At 44.1% G+C, this 16,787-nt stretch overlaps 1 protein-coding gene across 3 annotated transcripts in view; it reads left to right on the top strand.

Annotated features, from left to right (window-relative positions):
* Nucleotides 1-16,787, top strand: part of VANGL1 (VANGL planar cell polarity protein 1) — a 71,442-nt gene that overhangs the window by 23,154 nt on the left and 31,501 nt on the right. For all 3 annotated transcript variants that reach the window (XM_084835447.1, XM_084835446.1, XM_084835448.1), the window contains exon 4: nucleotides 5,949-6,556. In XM_084835447.1, coding sequence (XP_084691573.1) covers nucleotides 5,949-6,556 — 608 coding nt within the window. The remainder of the gene's footprint in view (nucleotides 1-5,948; nucleotides 6,557-16,787) is intronic.

Here is a 16,787-nt window from a genome sequence, read left to right as displayed (position 1 = left end):
AGTCCAGGGAGTGACCAAACACAGATAGCAGACTTGGTGGATGCGCAACGCAGACGCAGAGAGCGGCGCCAGATGGAGGGCACGGAAAGGAGGCGAAGTGCCAGGTTGGCGCGCAAACAACGGCTGCGCCCAGAGGCTCCAAGGGAAAAGGGGAGGGACTCTCCCTAGTCCTTAAGTTCAGGGGTCTGCCAGTAATTCCCTTTCAAACGGGGACCAACTGTTCCAACTTAGGGCATAGGTACTGTGCTGCTCAGATCTAGTTGCAAACGGTATAGTTGTTAAGTTGTAAAAGAAGAATAAAGCTTTGAAAGGAATCCCTTTGTCTGTGTCTGGACTTAGCTACTGGATTAGACAGAGCCCTCCAAGGAGCCCTTGACACCAACAGAGATGACTTAGTGGATAAAGTAGCAGTTATGGGAACTCTGGGGGAAAGTGACCACATTATACTTGAGTTCTTGGTTCTAAGGGAAGCAAAAGCCGAATATAGCCAAACGCGTACCCTGAGTTTTAGGAAAGCTAATTTTAATAAACTCAGAACAATTATAAGTAAGGTCCCATGGCAAGCCACTCTAACGAGAAAAGGAGTCCAAGATGGGTGGGAGTTTTTAAAAAAGGAATTTCTCAAGGCACAATTGCAAACAATTCCAAGAAGAAAAAAAGGTGGAAGACAACAGAAGTCAACAGAAGTAGCCAATGCGGCTTCACGAAAAGCTTAGAGATGACCTGAAAACAAAAAAGTACACATATAGGAAGTGGAAAGAAGGCCACCTGGGAACTACAGACCAGTCAGTCTGACATCAATCCCTGGGAAAATTCTGGAGCACATGATAAAGCAATCCATCTGTAAGCACCTTGAAAACAATGCAGTGATCACTCGAAGCCAACATGGATTTGTCAGGAACAAATCCTGCCAGACGAATCTGATCTCATTTGTTGATTAGGTAACCTCCCTTGTGGACTGTGGGAATGCTGTGGACATAATATACCTCGATCTCAGCAAAGCTTTCGACAAAGTGCCCCATTATATCCTGATGAGCAAACTAGCTCAAAGTGGGCTAGATGAAACAACAATCAGGTGGATCCACAGTTGGCTACAGAGTCGGGCTCAAAGAGTACTCATCAACGGGATCTTCTCAAACTGGGGAGAGGTGATGAGCGGGGTACCGCAGGGCTCAGTCCGGGGTGCAGTGCTCTTCAACATTTTTATTAATGACTTGGAGGAGGAGGTGCTGAGAATGCTGATCAAATTTGCAGATGACACAAAATTGGGCGGGATAGTTAATACTTTGGAAGACAGAAACAGAATTCAAAGTGATCTTGATAGACTGGAGTGCTGGGCAGAAAACCGAATGAAATTTAATAGGGATAAATGCCAAGTTATGCACCTAGGGAAAAGAAACCAAATGCATAGTTACAAGATGGGGGATACATGGCTCAAGAACACTACAAGCAAGAAGGATCTTGGAATTGTTGTCGATCACAAGCTGAATATGAGCCAACAATGTGAGGTGGCTGCAAAAAAGGCAAATGCTCTTTTGGGCTGCATTCATAGAAGCATAGCTTCCAAATGCCGGGAAGTACTAGTTCCCCTGTACTCAGCACTGGTTAGGCCTCATCTGGAGTACTGTGTCTAGTTCTGGGCACCGCACTTTAAGAAGGATGCAGACAAGCTGGAGAGGGTTCAGAGGAGAGCAACAAAGATGATTACGGGACTGGAAACAAAGCCCTATGAAGAGAAACTGGAGGAACTGGGCATGTTTAGCCTGGAGAAGAGAAGACTGAGGGGAGATATGATAGCGCTCTTCAAGTACTTGAAAGGTTGTCACAGAGAGGAAGGCCAGGATCTCTTCTTGATCATCCCAGAATGCAGGACATGGAATAATGGGCTCAAGTGACAGGAAGCCAGATTCCAGCTGAACATCAGGAAAAACATGCTGACTGTTAGAGCAATACAACAATGGAACCAATTACCTAGGGCTTTGCCACACTGGAGGCATTCAAGACAAGGCTGGACAGCCATCTGTCAGGGATGCTTTGACTTGGATTCCTGCATTGAGCAGGGGGTTGGACTCGATGGCCTTGTAGGCCCCTTCCAACCCTACTATTCTGTGATCAACTAACTCTTCCCTATTGGTCAGAATCAAGTCAAGGATGGTTGATCCCCTCTTCCTGTTAGGTTTCCCATCCCTTGTTCGTTCCTCCACTCTCTGAAGGAGAAAGTTGTCAGCAAGGCAACTCAGGAATTTCCTGGAGAGACCATGCTTGGCAGAGTTTGTCTGCAACAGATATCAGTGTAATGAAAATTCCCCATTACTACTACTTCATGCTCCCTTGTCATATCTGCGGTTTACTTTTGGAAAGCATCGTCTACATCTTCTCTTTAGTTGGGTGGTCAGTAGTAGACTCCAACCACAGTATTTTTGTTATTCTTTCCTCCATTTTTTTAAACCCAGATACTGCCAACAGGGTCACCATGTTCATTCTCTTGAATTTCTCTGTTGGTGTGTATATTTCTAACATATACTGCAACTCCTTCCTTTTCTATGACTTCTGTTCTTTTTGAACAAGCTATGTTCCACTCATGGGAGACATCCCACCAAGTCTCAGTTATACCTATTAAGTCATATTAACCTTCTTGAGTTTAAGCTCATCCTATTTATTTCCCATACCCTGGGCGTTAGTATGAAGACATCGAAAGCCATGAACTTTATGCTACAATAACCTCCCTGCATTTTTATTAAGAGGTTAAACAGGCCCCACTACAGCTGCTGTTCCAGTTCCTATTACCATGCATGAGCCCTTATCTGTAGTCCTTACCTTTGGGCTTTCGTCTCCATCCTCCCACAGGATTCAGTTTAAAGCCCTCCTGATCAAACTTGCCATTCTTTGAGCAAACACATTCTTCCCAGTCTTCGTGAGGTACAGTCCATCTCCCACCAGCAGTCCATCCATAGAGCATAAACCATGGGCCCAGAAACAAAATCTGTCTTGGCAACACCATCTTCATAGCCAGTTGTTCACCTGCAGAATTCTTCTTTCCCTTTCTAGTTCTCTTCCATGGACTGGAAGGATGGATGAGAACACCACTTGAGCCTCAGGGTCTTTGAGCTTCCTCCCTAGAGCTTCATAGTCTGATCCAATGCTGTCATAGCTGTTCTTGGCAGGTCATCTTTTCCCACTTGGATAAGCAGGAGGGAATAACTAATGGTGGACTTAATGCGTGTTGGCAGTCACTCAGTCACATCTCCAATCCGTGCTCCTATGAGAGAAACAGGTCTGGCTGGCAAACATTCCCGTCTATGCTTCACAGTGGGGAGGCACCAACCACCCTTCTCTTCCTCTTGCTGCAGAAAATGATTCCATCCCCTCTGTTCTGTAGGGATCCAGCATCTTGTTTCCTGTCCAATGAGGTCTGCTGTAGATCTTCCCCTGAAAGCTCAGAGCCACTCTCTTCTGCAAGAGCCTCAAAGTGGTTTCTTCGTTCCAGTGGTGCAGAGTGCCTTCTGAATCTCTTCCTCCTGCATGTCACTGTCATCCATGCAGGTTGCTCCTGCTTTTGTTCATCCTGCTCCTTTCTGAATAGCCCCTGAGTAGCACTGCCAGTGTTCTGTCCAAGAACTCTTCATCTTCATGGAGATTAATCTACTTCATCACCTATAAATGTCTACCTTATTCACTACTTTTATGGAGCTGTTTGTCAAGTGAGTGTGCATACTTGGTTTTCATTAGCTGCATAATCATTAAGCGTACACGATAAGGGTGCTATATTGGTCACCGTTCTTTTCAGTCTTTATCTTGTTTGTCCTGACAATAAGTGTGTGAAAAATTATGTCGTGTGGATGGGGAACAGAAGTTGAATAATCCTAGACCACTCTGTGGATTCCTGGATAAACCAGGCACCAGTTTGAAAGCAGCTTTCCAAGATTCAATTCCAGTACTTATTCTATTCACTTAAATATACTGGCTTAAAAAAAGAGAAGTATAGGAATACATCCTGGTCATGAAGTCACAAATTAACCATAGAGATACAGTTTAATTGCAGCATAACAGCTCAGTTATTTTAAAATAAAAATGTAAAACATTACGCTTGTTAATTTTAAATTATTGGGTGTGTTTGTTGGTTCAAATGATATACATAATTTGTACTTCTTTGTCTTTGGACTCAGGTTGCTTTCATGGGTCAGTCTCCTCTCCTTGCTCGCCCCATGTAGCTTTTTCACTAGAATTGCTCTTTTGTTCCTAGATAGGCTAACTACAGTGTATCTGAATGTCTCTTTCTAGGTAAATTGGTGGAAGCTAGAATTGCTAAACGTATAAGCCCTATTCAGGTGTTCTTCTTTTGCGTTTACATAAACACATGAGGGGGTATAATAAATATGAGCATTCTAGCTCTGCCCATCTCAGCTATTTGGGGTTTTTTTTGCAATTGGCATAAATATCAAATCTAATGTGTGATTATCTTCTTTGTTCTCAGAACATTAATGTGTTTAAAACACTTTATCATTTTTTGACCAATATTTGACTGATCAGTTGATTGAAGTCTTTTAACCTGTCAAATGCCCAATCCTAGCATGGCTCCTGCCACATCAGCCTTTTATAATTCTTTGAGATTGTCAATATACATGTCGATGGGGGTGATCTGAAAGTCCCTCATTAAAGGCACCAAAGTAAATTTAGTGGTCGTGGGACAAGAGGACAGGGACCTCTTATGAATCAGTAACTGGTAAAAGAATGGGAAGCCGAGGACGGGAATAAATTGACAGTTTTTGCAGTGGACGGAAGTAAACAGCAGGATCCCATTTTATCTGTTATTAAGACTGGTGCTATTTAATGTTCATAAATGTTCTGAAATTAGGGGCAAACAGATGCTTTGCTACTTGTTTTTATATGCATACTGCAGAGGTGGGCCACATGCAGGCCATGGGCCCATGGGCTTTTTTGTGGCCCCCAAATTTGGCACTGAATTTTGGTGGCAAAAAGCTGCAAATTTGCTTGAAAATGAGGTATGCAGGGAGTGTGCACCTTGTTTTGAAGCGAAATTGGGGGGGGGGGTCGCTACCACAGCACTGCACCACCAAATTCCAGCGGCAAGTTCAGTGCCACAGCAGTGGGGGCCAGGGGGATTAGCCTCTGGGGAGGCAATGCAGCCCCCCAATCCCCAGAAGTTGTCTGCCCCATTATACTGTGTTACTGCTGTGTTTTTAGATGTTTTAATGTTTATGGTTTGGAATTATGCTACGAATGAATGTTATGTGTTTAATATGTTGTGAGACGCCTTAGGAGGGTTCATCCCTGAAAGATGGCTGATAAATATAAATAATTTTTGGATGATACCAAATTATTCTGGATGGTGGAATTTCAAGCAGATTCTGAAGAAATCTGAAAGTATCTCTCCAAAATGGATGAATGGACAAAAGATGAGGTTCAATATAACTGCAAATTGATGCACAGTATGGCAATGTTTTCAATAAACACACTGTTAAAAAACAGACCAACACTACTTTTGCATGTCTTAAAGTACAAGGATATGCATCTGTATCTTAGGCAGAAACTATGTCTGTGGAGAGCTGAATAATGGTCCTTGATACTGACCCTTTAAAGGAAATGTTTTCTTTGAAAAATAATTGTGTATAATACTGAGAGTAAAGGAGGGAAACTGTGTAGCTTCTTGTAATTCTAGCTGAGTGCTATAATGGAGGTCAGCTGAGGAACATGGGAAATGTCTTATGGAAAGGCAGATGTCCTTTTCTCCAGAGCATTCCATTAAGTACGAGGAGCCGTACATGCTTGCACTGGTCCCTGTCAGCCATTTGACCTCAAATGCCCACACATCTGGACTGGGAGATTGGAAGCACTGAACTAATACTCTTCAGACAACAAAATTAGGGCCGTCTGAAGGTTTCCTAGCTATTAGGCATTATTATGACTGAGTGCTATTTTCCTTTCAGGATGACAACTGGGGTGAGACCACAACAGCCATCACAGGTACTTCAGAACGTAGTGTGTCCCTGGAGGACATTTCCAGGATCAGCAAGGACTTGGAGGACAGTGTTGGCTTAGACTGCAAGCGCTACCTTGCCTTAACAGTGGCTGCCGTCCTGGGACTTCTTGTCTTCCTTACTCCCATCACCTTTATTCTACTCCCACAGATCCTGTGGAGAAGTGAGCTGAAGCCATGTGGCACAGCTTGCGAAGGACTCTTTATCTCTGTGGCTTTCAAACTCCTGATCCTTTTGATTGGTACCTGGGCTCTCTTCTTTCGCCAGCCCAAGGCTGATCTCCCAAGATTATTTGTGTTCCGCACCCTCGTTTTGGTCCTCATATTTCTGCTGGTGTTTTCTTACTGGCTTTTTTATGGTGTTCGCATCTTGGAGTCTAAGGACCTCAATTATGAGGGAATCGTACAGTTTTCAGTGTCACTGGTGGATGCACTGCTTTTTGTTCACTATCTTGCTATTGTGGTGCTGGAACTGAGACAGCTGCAACCAATGTTCACGATCAAGGTGGTTCGATCAACAGATGGAGAATCGTGCTATTATAGCTTGGGACACTTGAGGTAGGTCAAAGGCCCAAAGTGTCTAGAGAAATTTGGGAAGCTGGAGCAGCAATTCCCTCTTGATCTACTTCCTGCTATTTAAAGTTTTTCACTTTTTTTGTATTTAAAGAAATACAAAAAATAAACTGCAGCCAGAAGAAAAAAGTCAAAATCCAGAACACACTTTTTAACAACCACTGCCACCACGTCATTAGTACCGCCATTGCAGACCAAAATGTTTCACCAATCTTCTACGCACAAATGTAGTCAGCCACCCCCATTTGTTTGGATTAAGATCATCCCTGGACACTACTAATGGGTTCCAAACATGAATTCTCTTCCCCAGGAGCCCAAATCTATGTTGCAGTATTGCCCTTAAACAAAATACCGACTGAGGATGCAGTCCTATGCATGTTCAGACAGAGCAGAGTCCTACAATTCCCAGCATGCCCCAACCAACATGGCTGTGTAGAGGGATGCTGGGAGTTGTAGGACCTTCTTCTGTTTAAACATACATAGGATTGTGCCTTTAAAGGGGGAAATCCCTTCTTTAATTAATTTATTTCTGTTGAAGCTTAGGGTACAATCCTATGCATGTTTAGACAGAATAAAGTTCTACAACTCCAGCATTCCCCAGCCAGTATGGCTGGCTGGGGAATGCTGGGAGGTGTAGGATTTATTTCTGTCTAGACATCTGTAGGATTGTGCTCTTAGTGTGTTAACTTGCCTTTTGGGCATGGCTGTGCAGTTTTTGGAGAAAGGCACTTACAGCCTTCAGAAGTCTTCGTGCTTGGGGTGTGCAGAAATAGTGTAACAATATGGACCGTGATTATCCTTGTGTCTTTTTAAAAGGACTGTTTTCCTCACAATACTCAGTTTTCCATTAGTGCTGTGCTGGAAGAATTACCTCCAGAATTGCAGCCTCTGAGGCAGCCCTCAGTCCTATCTGGTGCAACAGCATCATTTCCCTCCCTTGCGTTTGTGTGGGAGATGTTGTGAACATTGGCAAAGAGGTAGGCTGAAGCAAGGATGTTCATTCACATCCCAGAAGTAGGGGTCCATGCTGTGCGAGAGACCAGAGGCATGGGATTTACCACCATCAGGCTCATTTTGCATCTTGAGGAATGTGCGTACCAGTCAAGACTTACTGCAGTTTTCTCGTATGCACCTTGATCCCAGTTCAATGAGGCTTCTTACTGAAATTCTCGCAATATGACTCCCCAAACCCAGGCTTTTTCAGAAACGTAGTAAAGTCCTATGCTTAAGATACATCAGGAAAGGATGTTGCGTTGTAGCTAAGCTATTAACAGCAGCTTCAAATGTGCATTTTGCTGGGCCCCATGCATCTCCTTCAAAGTCTTGTGCTTAGAGGGAATTCAGCAAAGAGGCCAGAATGACATTTTTCTAGATTTTTGCTGGTGGGTGGGTGGGGATGGGGGCAGAAGTGATGGCATAACGCACATTATTATTTGTAAATTACCGAGTAACAACAGAAAAGCCAGGTCCTTGCCCTGAAAAGGTGACCATCGAAATTTCAGTAGGGGGGAGACAGCAGAGGGAGGGAAGATGGAGGCAGACAAGGGTAGCAGGGGAAGTAGATGGGCAAATACAGTTTGCATATATTTGGGTATCAGGTTTATGTAGTGGCTGGACCTGAATGGCTCTCAATTACTGTGCAGCACCATATACATATACACTCACATTCTCTCTCTCTGTTTTCTCTCCTTCTGTCAGCCATCCCCAGCCTGGTGCCCTCCAGACGTTTTGGACTACAACTCCCAGCATTCCTGACCATTGCCCATGCTGCCTGGGGCTGATGGGAGTTGAAGTAAAAAAATCTGGAGGGACCAGGTTGCGGAAGACTGCTTTAAGTACAAACTTACACTTCGTGTGTCGTTTCTTCTTTCCCTTGCAGACAGAGGAGGGTGAAGACAGGCATTTCTTCTAAAGTGTGTTTGAAGTGGTTTGGGCACACATTTGCTGCATTCTGAGGCATTTATTTTAGAGGCAGAGAATGTGTTGAAACCACTTGTACCAGAGAATGTGTTGAAACCACTTGTACCACACTTCAGAATGTTCCATCTGTCTTACTTAAAGGGAGCAAGGAGAGTGTGGCAATAACACGGAGCACCTGATACTGCTAGGCAGCAAACTTCATATGCTCCTGTGCTGAATGGACAGAGCACTAGTTGGTTGGAGCTGCAGTTCTTTCAGTTTAGTTAGAGAGTTTAAAACATGAGGAGAAGCCTCATTCAGTGTACCTGTTGCTGGCAGGCAGGGGATCAAATGTTGAATGTTCACCTCCATGCACAAAACTTGGCACATCAGAAAGAAGGCTAATCTAGAACCTTCTCTTGTAATACTCCAGCTTTGCATGTGTAGGGGGTGCTCTAGGTGAGGAAGCATTGAAACACTCAGTCCTCCTCCCCTGAAGTCTGAAGCAGTGCAGTTTAGCCATAGATACATTGTATTGGGCATCTTCTCAAACTTCTCCTTCATGTATGACCCAGTCTATACATAACACAGATTGAAGTAGGTTTCTGGACTGTTCCACTGCAGATTGTAGTTGGGAAAGGGGTCATATTTTGGAAAGCTGTCCCATGTCAAAAAGTGCCTGCATGTAGTAAACTGGCATATCAGAATGGGAGCTATTGCAGAAGCACAGCGGATGTGAAAAGGTAGTGTGAGACTTGAATACAGGCTGCTATAGCTGAGGAGCATGGAAGCAAAAGCTGCCATTAGAAATGGGTGATAATAGAGGCAGGAGGGGAATCTGGTTCTTTGAATGAGAGGCAGAGTATTGTAGTAAAGCAGCCGTCCCTAACCTAGTGCCCTCCAGATGTTTTGGACTTTAACTCCCATCCACCCCAGCAGCGTGGCCAATGGTGAGGAATCCAGGGAGTTGTAATCCAAAACATCTGGAGGGCACCAGGTTGGGGAAGGCTGTAGTACGGGATTGCATGAACCGTAACATGGCCTTTGAGTTTTAGAACATTTTCACACACTATATTTTTCAGGTCTACACCTAAAAGCGCAGAATAGGCATGTGTATAATCCAGGTACACCCTTGAGTGAGCCAGAATTAGCTCCAGTTCCCTGTTGCTTGTACACTTGATTACAAGCCCAAGTTTGCCTCTGCATATCCAGACTACTGTGCATGATTACAGTCCTTTACCAAACTTCAGGAAGGTGCAGATTTAAAATCTCTGCCAGTTGTTCTTGAAGAGGATCAGAATATCTCAACTTTTCTCCTCTGTCCACCCTTGCTCACCATGCAGTTGTGCCAGTCTAGACGCCTCAAGAAAATGATGGGTTAGAGAGATGCATAGTAATTACAGGTCTGTAAACATGGATGAGACAGCCTTAGGTGCCTGCTTGATCATGAAATGCCATGACTTAATGTCCCTTTCTGCTTGATTACTCATTAGTTGTAGGGGCATAAGATTGCTGAGAATGTGAAGGGTCTGTTGTTGAGTCTGCTGAAGGTCTTTGATTGTGCACTTTGTATTTATTGCAAATTGTCAACATTCCCTACTAGATCTGCATTTTTATTTAGCAACATTTGAAAATCTCATAGAAGCATTCATTAATTCTGCTCTTTAGCCTACCCCATTCTGAAGACACTGACCTAACATGACACATAGATCTGTGTACTAAAGGCTTATAATCTAGAGCAGGGATGGGGAAGTGTTCCAGCCCTGGGGACCAGATTGACTCCTGGGATACCCCTGAGATACCAGATGACATCAGGGCGAGGGTCCCTCTGAAGCCCTGCCCCTAACTCCAAAGCGCTGTCCCCTGACATCAGCAGATCCCTTTCCCTTATCTAGCTTTGACAAGTGAAACCCCTGATTGAAGAGAAGAGCGGGGTTACCCTTGTTAGCACTGGAGAATGGCTTCCTTCTTCCAGCACAAACAAGGGAAAACCTTGGATGGGGCCAGGGAAAGGAAGGAGGACTGGGGAGACAAATTATTGGGCTGGATCTGGCTTGTGGACTGGAGGAAGGGGAACAGTGGAAAATACACACACACTCATACAGATGCAGGAGTGCGTGCAATTTCAGAGAGGATGTGTATGAGGCACTGTGATGCTGTGCTGTACACAGTATTGTTTTTACTGACATTTATGATGATGTTAATCTAAATTGTGTTTTTGTTAGCTGCCTCAAGTCTTGAAGAGGCAGAATAAATATGTTTTAAATAAAGGAGGAAACAAAGGCGTCATAAACGTTAAGAGGAGAGTCAAGCCAAAAGTTGAAGGCTAAGGCTTCTAAGGACAGTGACATGCTGGGCAGAGTAAGTTCAGAGAACTGGTGATGGAAGACGGTGGTAATAAATATAGCAAAGCAATATAAGGGCTTTTAGACAAATTCACAAGTCTTTCAGTGGCTACTGGCCATGATAACTGAATGGAACTGCTATGTTCGGAGATAGTGTACTTCTGAAAATATAATATGTGCTGGAGACTCAAAGTATCTAGCTGGACACTGTTGGAAGCAGAAAGCTAGACAGGGTGGGCCTTTGGTCTTATCCCAAGAGGTGGGCTCTTCTGAAGCAAGAGAGTAGTTCTGTAGCACCGGGAGTGATCTGATACTCATTCCAAGATCAGTGCCAGGATCTGGAGAGGCAGAAGTGCCATTCTGGAGGAATTCGAATCGGCCAACAGCAGCACATTTTGGGAGTCCTGTGATACAGCTTGTAAGATACTATGTGTAGGCAGCCACTTGTCGGACAGCACCTCAGATTCTAAGAGAACTGGTGCAATGGAGTTCCAAACCCCTTTCAAGCAGCGGCAGTGTAATGTACTACCTTTTCCCTCAGTTTAGCATAAGCTGCTTAAATGTCAGCTCGTACCTTTGACTGTCTGTTATGTATTGGGTCCTGGTGGCTCTTGGGCCAAACTGACACGCCCAGAGATGTTGCTCTTTACTTAGCCTTTGTTCTCTGTGGACAGGAAGAGACATGATAGGTAGCGAGAGGCAAGTGGTTTCCTCTTTTATGTTGTGGGAATGCAAAGGGGTGGGGGGGGCAAGATCTCTGTCACCCCCACAGCACACCACACCTCCTGCTTCACATGTACACATCATTATACCTTTTCCCCCCTGCCCCCTTCTGTCTGTTAAATGTGAGAGGGGGAAGTTGCTAGGCAACAGGCTTGTGTACTCTTATTGCTTCTGGGCGTAGTAGGAGCAAGATGGTAACTGAGAGGAATATGCTGAGAATATGCTGAGAAATGTGCATACAGAAATGGATACTGATGTACTTTAAATCTTGCTTCAGCTTTTTTGAGTTAATTGTAATTATTTGACTTCTTTTCCATTTGCGTTTAGCTGTTTTTATAAAGGGTTTTGATAGTTTTTGTATTTGTTGTAAGCCACCATGAGGGAAAGGCAGAAATGAAGTACATGCAGGGCTGTTCTTCATGAGATCCTGGCCTCCACAGAGTGACTTCAGGAGCTTCTTTTAGCCAGGAACTGGTGCTCATCCCTTCCTTCCAAAAGTGGGTGGTACCCATACCTAAACACTTGGGCAAGGTTGCTACTCTGCGTAATTTTTCAAGTGCAATAACTTTTAGGACTTTATGATAGTTTGTCTTCAGAGAAATGAGCTCCTGCCTAGGATTTGCAGCTTGACTCTTGCAAAGTTTATTCTAACAATATCACTGCAGTGAAAAGGGAGGCAATTTATAATATTTATAACATTAAATAACATTGGTTATTGGGCAGATTAAAAATATAATGAATACATATTTAGACAGAAGTGAAGAGAATAAAAACAAATTGTTTGGTGATGTATAAGATCCCCAAATGGTAAAAACGCTGCATCAACCCCTTACAGTCAATGGTAATAGGTTTGCTCTAAGCTTCTTTTTCTAAATGAGTGCCTAAAGGCATCTGATCAACACCATCCATTAGCACTTTTCTGGGTGGTAAGGGGTCTTCTGTTTAGCGGGGCCCAAGGTAATGTTTTTGAATCCTCAGTAGCCCACTGTGACTTGTTTGCTATTTGCTCCAACTTGGACTCTGAATTAGATGCAGGATGCTCATTTTAGTGCTAATTTCTTGGATCAGTTTGTTACAGCTGGGGACGCTGACAAGGTGCTTGACCTCCTGTCTGTGCATTCATCCTTTGCCTGTCTTGGCTTCTGGCATCTAGCCAAAGGGGAATGGCTGGCTGGATCTAGGAGATGATAGTTCATGCTGCCTTGAAGGAGGCAGCTGTGAGACCGCTCCTTTGAAAACCTTCTCTAGAGGACTTAAGAGGGTAGATGATGCATATTATCTAGGCCCTTTTAAATGTGGCTTCTGTGTTGGGTTTAGGATAGACTCCACTTTGGCTGCCCTGGTAGACAACCTTTGCCATGAAATACTGTGTTGAATTCTGACTTTCCTGGACCTCTCAGTAATTTTTGATCCCATGGTATCCTTTTAGATCACTTATTGGGGATTGGAATGTAAGACACTGTGTGCTTCAGTGCTTCTGCTTCTGTGTGAAAGGTAGGGATATGGGAGAAATTCGCTTCAGTTCATTTTTATCCCTATTTACCCAGTTCACACCTTCCAGACCGAACACGGACTGGGATGCAATCTGCATTCGAAGTCCATACGTTTCCAAGCTTGCAACGTGATTTGTGGACCAAAACAAGAGTGTTCGGCAGCATGCATCCATTTGAAAAATGAGCATGAAAACATTTGAAAAATGCACACAAATGTGCATTAATCAATGGGAGAAGAATGTGTACATCTCTAAGATGCACACAATTGATGTGTACGTTTGGAAAAATACACACAGAAATACACATGGATTTTTGTTTGAAAAGAAAACAAGCTCGCAATCTGATACGAACTCCAGTTGGAACGACCTTCGAGATGGAATTCAGAAAACCTTGGTGTGCTCGGGTTTTGCCGATTCACACAACCCTACTGAAAAGTTGGTTCCAGAAAGTGGATTTCCCTCCCACCACCACCCCACATGCTGTTTTAGCATCTGCATGGAACACTGGGAGAGGTTTCTGGTATTTAAGAAACTGCCTTATAGTGAATCAGACCGTTGGTCCATTTAACCCACTCTTGTATTCTCTGATGGGCAATGGATCTCCAGGGTCTTGGGCAGGGATCTTTCCTATCATCTGTTACCTGGCCCTTTTGACTGGAGATGCCTGGGATTGAACGTGGGACCGACTGCATGCAAAGCATGTGCTCTGCCATTGAGACAGGTCATCTCCCATTAGATTTGGGGTTTTGAGAAGAACTCTTTCTTCTTCTCATGTAACCTGGGTGAAGCAGTGGATGTGCTTAACAGAGTCAGTCACGGGATAAGGGCTAATAAACTAATGCTGAATCCATATAAGGTTAAGGTACTATTGGCAGATGGAATTGACCATGGAGCTGTTCAAGATGGGGTTGCACTTCTCCTGAAAAGATCAAATTCACAGCTTGGGGGTGTTCCTGGATCCAGCATTGCTTTTTGATGCCCAGTTTGCACCTGTAGCTCAACATCTTTTTTCAGTGTGGGGGGTTGGAACAGCAGCTGCAACTCCTACTGGACAGGAATGACATTGCCATGGTTATCCAGATTTGATTCCTATAATGTGTTTCACATGGGGCTGCCTTGGAAGATCTTTGGAAACTTCACTTTGTTCAGAACACAGCAGCTAGGCTGTTCATGGGACCTCATTGGTGAGAACATGTAGCACCTGTTCTCAAGGAGCTTACTTAGCAATAATAGCTTGTTTCTGGGCACAACTCAAAGTGCTGCTTTTGACCTCCGAAGTCTTAATAGACTAGGGCCAGGATACTCATATGATTCTGCTTGGCAGTTGAGACAGTTGTCAGAGACCCTTTTCTAGGTGCTCTGTGGATGTTAGGCAGTTGGCAACTGAGAAAGAAGGCCTTCTCTGTGGACATCTCTCCCAGGGGAGAGCCACCTGGAGCCTTCTCTATTATCCTTTAGGTGCCAGATGAATGAAATCTATCCAGTTTAGCCAGACTTCTGGTATTTATTTGGAAGTTTTTTTGTTTCACCATGCTTGGCTGCACTGTTTTGTTTTGTGCTTGCTGAAATTTATTTAAATGCAACATTTTATGTGTATTATCATTTTTATGCTTTTATCATCCATTGCTTTGTGTTTTCTTATGACTGTTGTGGTGGATTGTTAAGCTGTTTTGAATGCCATCTATTTCAGAAAGGCAGCATACAATGTTTAAAAATAATAAATAAATACAGGGGGGTTATTTACGCCTTTTGAGCGCTGAACCACTGGCTTCCATTTATATTGTAAACCAGGCAGCTGTATAGCACAGTTTCCACCACAAAAGGACATTCTTCAGTGTTTGTTTGAGAAATGTTTGCTTAGTTGTGAGAGTATCAAAAGTACCTGCCAGCAAGGATTAATAATCTAATAAGTGTTTTCTGTCCCCAATTCCTTTCCACCACCCCAATTCCTTTGCAAGTAACATTTTAATCTTACCTTGTTGAAAGTCCATATTGGATGTCTTATGTGTCTCCTTAATCATGGCTGTGAATTAGAGGAATAAGTAGCTTTCAGTTTGGTCACTCACGGCCACCAGAATTCTATGTAGAATAGCATTCCCCAACCTGGTGTCCTCTAGATGTTTTGGACTACAACTCCCACCAGCCCTAGCACATGACTAAAGGTCAGGAATGCTGGGATTTGTAGTCCAAAAAATCTGGAGAGTACCAGGTTGGGAAAGCTGATGTAGAAGGTACAAAGGTGGCTGTGTGCGGGTGCAGATATTGGCCTTGTTTGGTGAAATTGGCATCCTGAGAGCCTCAGCTTGCATTCTGCTTCTGGCAAAATCTCCCCTGTTTCTGTTTTGCACCCTTCTTTCAGCAGTGGTCCACCATGTACTTTTGGCCCCGTTGGCCTCCTTCTCCCATGTCCATCTCCATGTTTTCTGCCAAGTTGCTTATGCCAGGAATGGTCCCTTCCTCGCTCTTTTTCAAGCCGTTTGCTACCCTGCTTTCAAGGTGTGGGGCTAGCTTTTAACATTCTCCCCCACAACCTTCTGATTTCTCTCTCTCTTGTGTACACTGTCCTTGACATCTCTTCCCAACTTCTCTTTGGTCCACCTACTTTAGATTGAAGGCCCTCCGGGCAAGGGCTGTGCCTCTCCCCTGTATTGCACAATTCTTAGTCTATTGTTGTCACTAAAAAAAATGAGCAGGAGGAAGAGCATAATATCAAAGTTCTGCCTCTTAATGTAGCCTGGTAGCTGCCTGGGGGCTGCTTTCCTTGTCCGCCGCTGGGGGCAGAGATATTAGAAGGGAAAGCGAAGCAGAGAGGAAAGGAAGCTGGGTAACTCTTTATGATGATTGATCAGCCCAAGGGAAGGGAAAGGCATTACTACAATGAACCACTTGGCAGGTGAGCAGTTGGCTTTTGAGATCACTTACCAGCGGCGTAGGTGGAAACTCTTCACACAGCGGTGGGTTGACTTTATTTTTTTGTTTATTGTTTTAAACTGGAATCCCCCATTGTCGAAACATGGGTGCATAGTGTTCAGGATTTTGTAAAGTTAAGACAAAGTAAAGTTCATTAGTGTTAAGTGCTCTGGAGTGTGCACTGTTGCTTAAGAATGTAAGAAGTACCTTGCTGAGTCAGACCAAGACCCACCTAGTCCAGCATCCTTGGCAAGAGTCCCAGCAGCCAAGCAATGCTAGGTGCCCCATCAGTGGGCCATAATCCCCTCTCTGCCCACCCTTCTCTAAATTCATCCAGCTCTCTCATTGAGCCTTGAGAGACCTAGTCTTGGGACTTGGTGCAACCAGTTGGATTTGGCAGGCACCAGGGAAAATTTGGGGGCAAGCCGAGCCTGTACAAAAAGGACAGCCTTCACTTGAACTACAATAGAATCAGAGTGCTGGCGCCTAATATGAAAAAAGATCACAAAGCAGCTTTTAAACTAACTTCTTCTGGGCAAAGCTGACAGGAGCTGGGGTCTGTTTGGAACAACCAGTCGTCAAGGAGAAATCCCAAAAATGTTTCCAAGTCATCCAAATGAGGATTGGATGCAAGTTAGCAATGAATGAATGTACAGAAATCCATGGCAGCTGTTCATTCAGGCAGGTAGGACAAAACTGCAGGGATGGTGTCAGGAAGGCTAAAACTGAGAACGAGCTAAGGTTAGCAAGGGATGCTTCATCGGTCATCCTATGAAGATGATTGGTGGAAGATTCAGGACAGATAAAAGGAAGTATTTCTTCACACAGCGCATAGTTAAGCTATAGA

This window comes from Heloderma suspectum, chromosome 2 (assembly GCF_057233095.1).
Source record: "Heloderma suspectum isolate Gila_16-S chromosome 2, 16-S_ref, whole genome shotgun sequence".
Classification (NCBI taxonomy): Eukaryota; Metazoa; Chordata; class Lepidosauria; order Squamata; family Helodermatidae; genus Heloderma; species Heloderma suspectum.
Note: the sequence above shows the minus strand (reverse complement) of the source record. Positions and strands in the feature narration are given on the sequence as shown.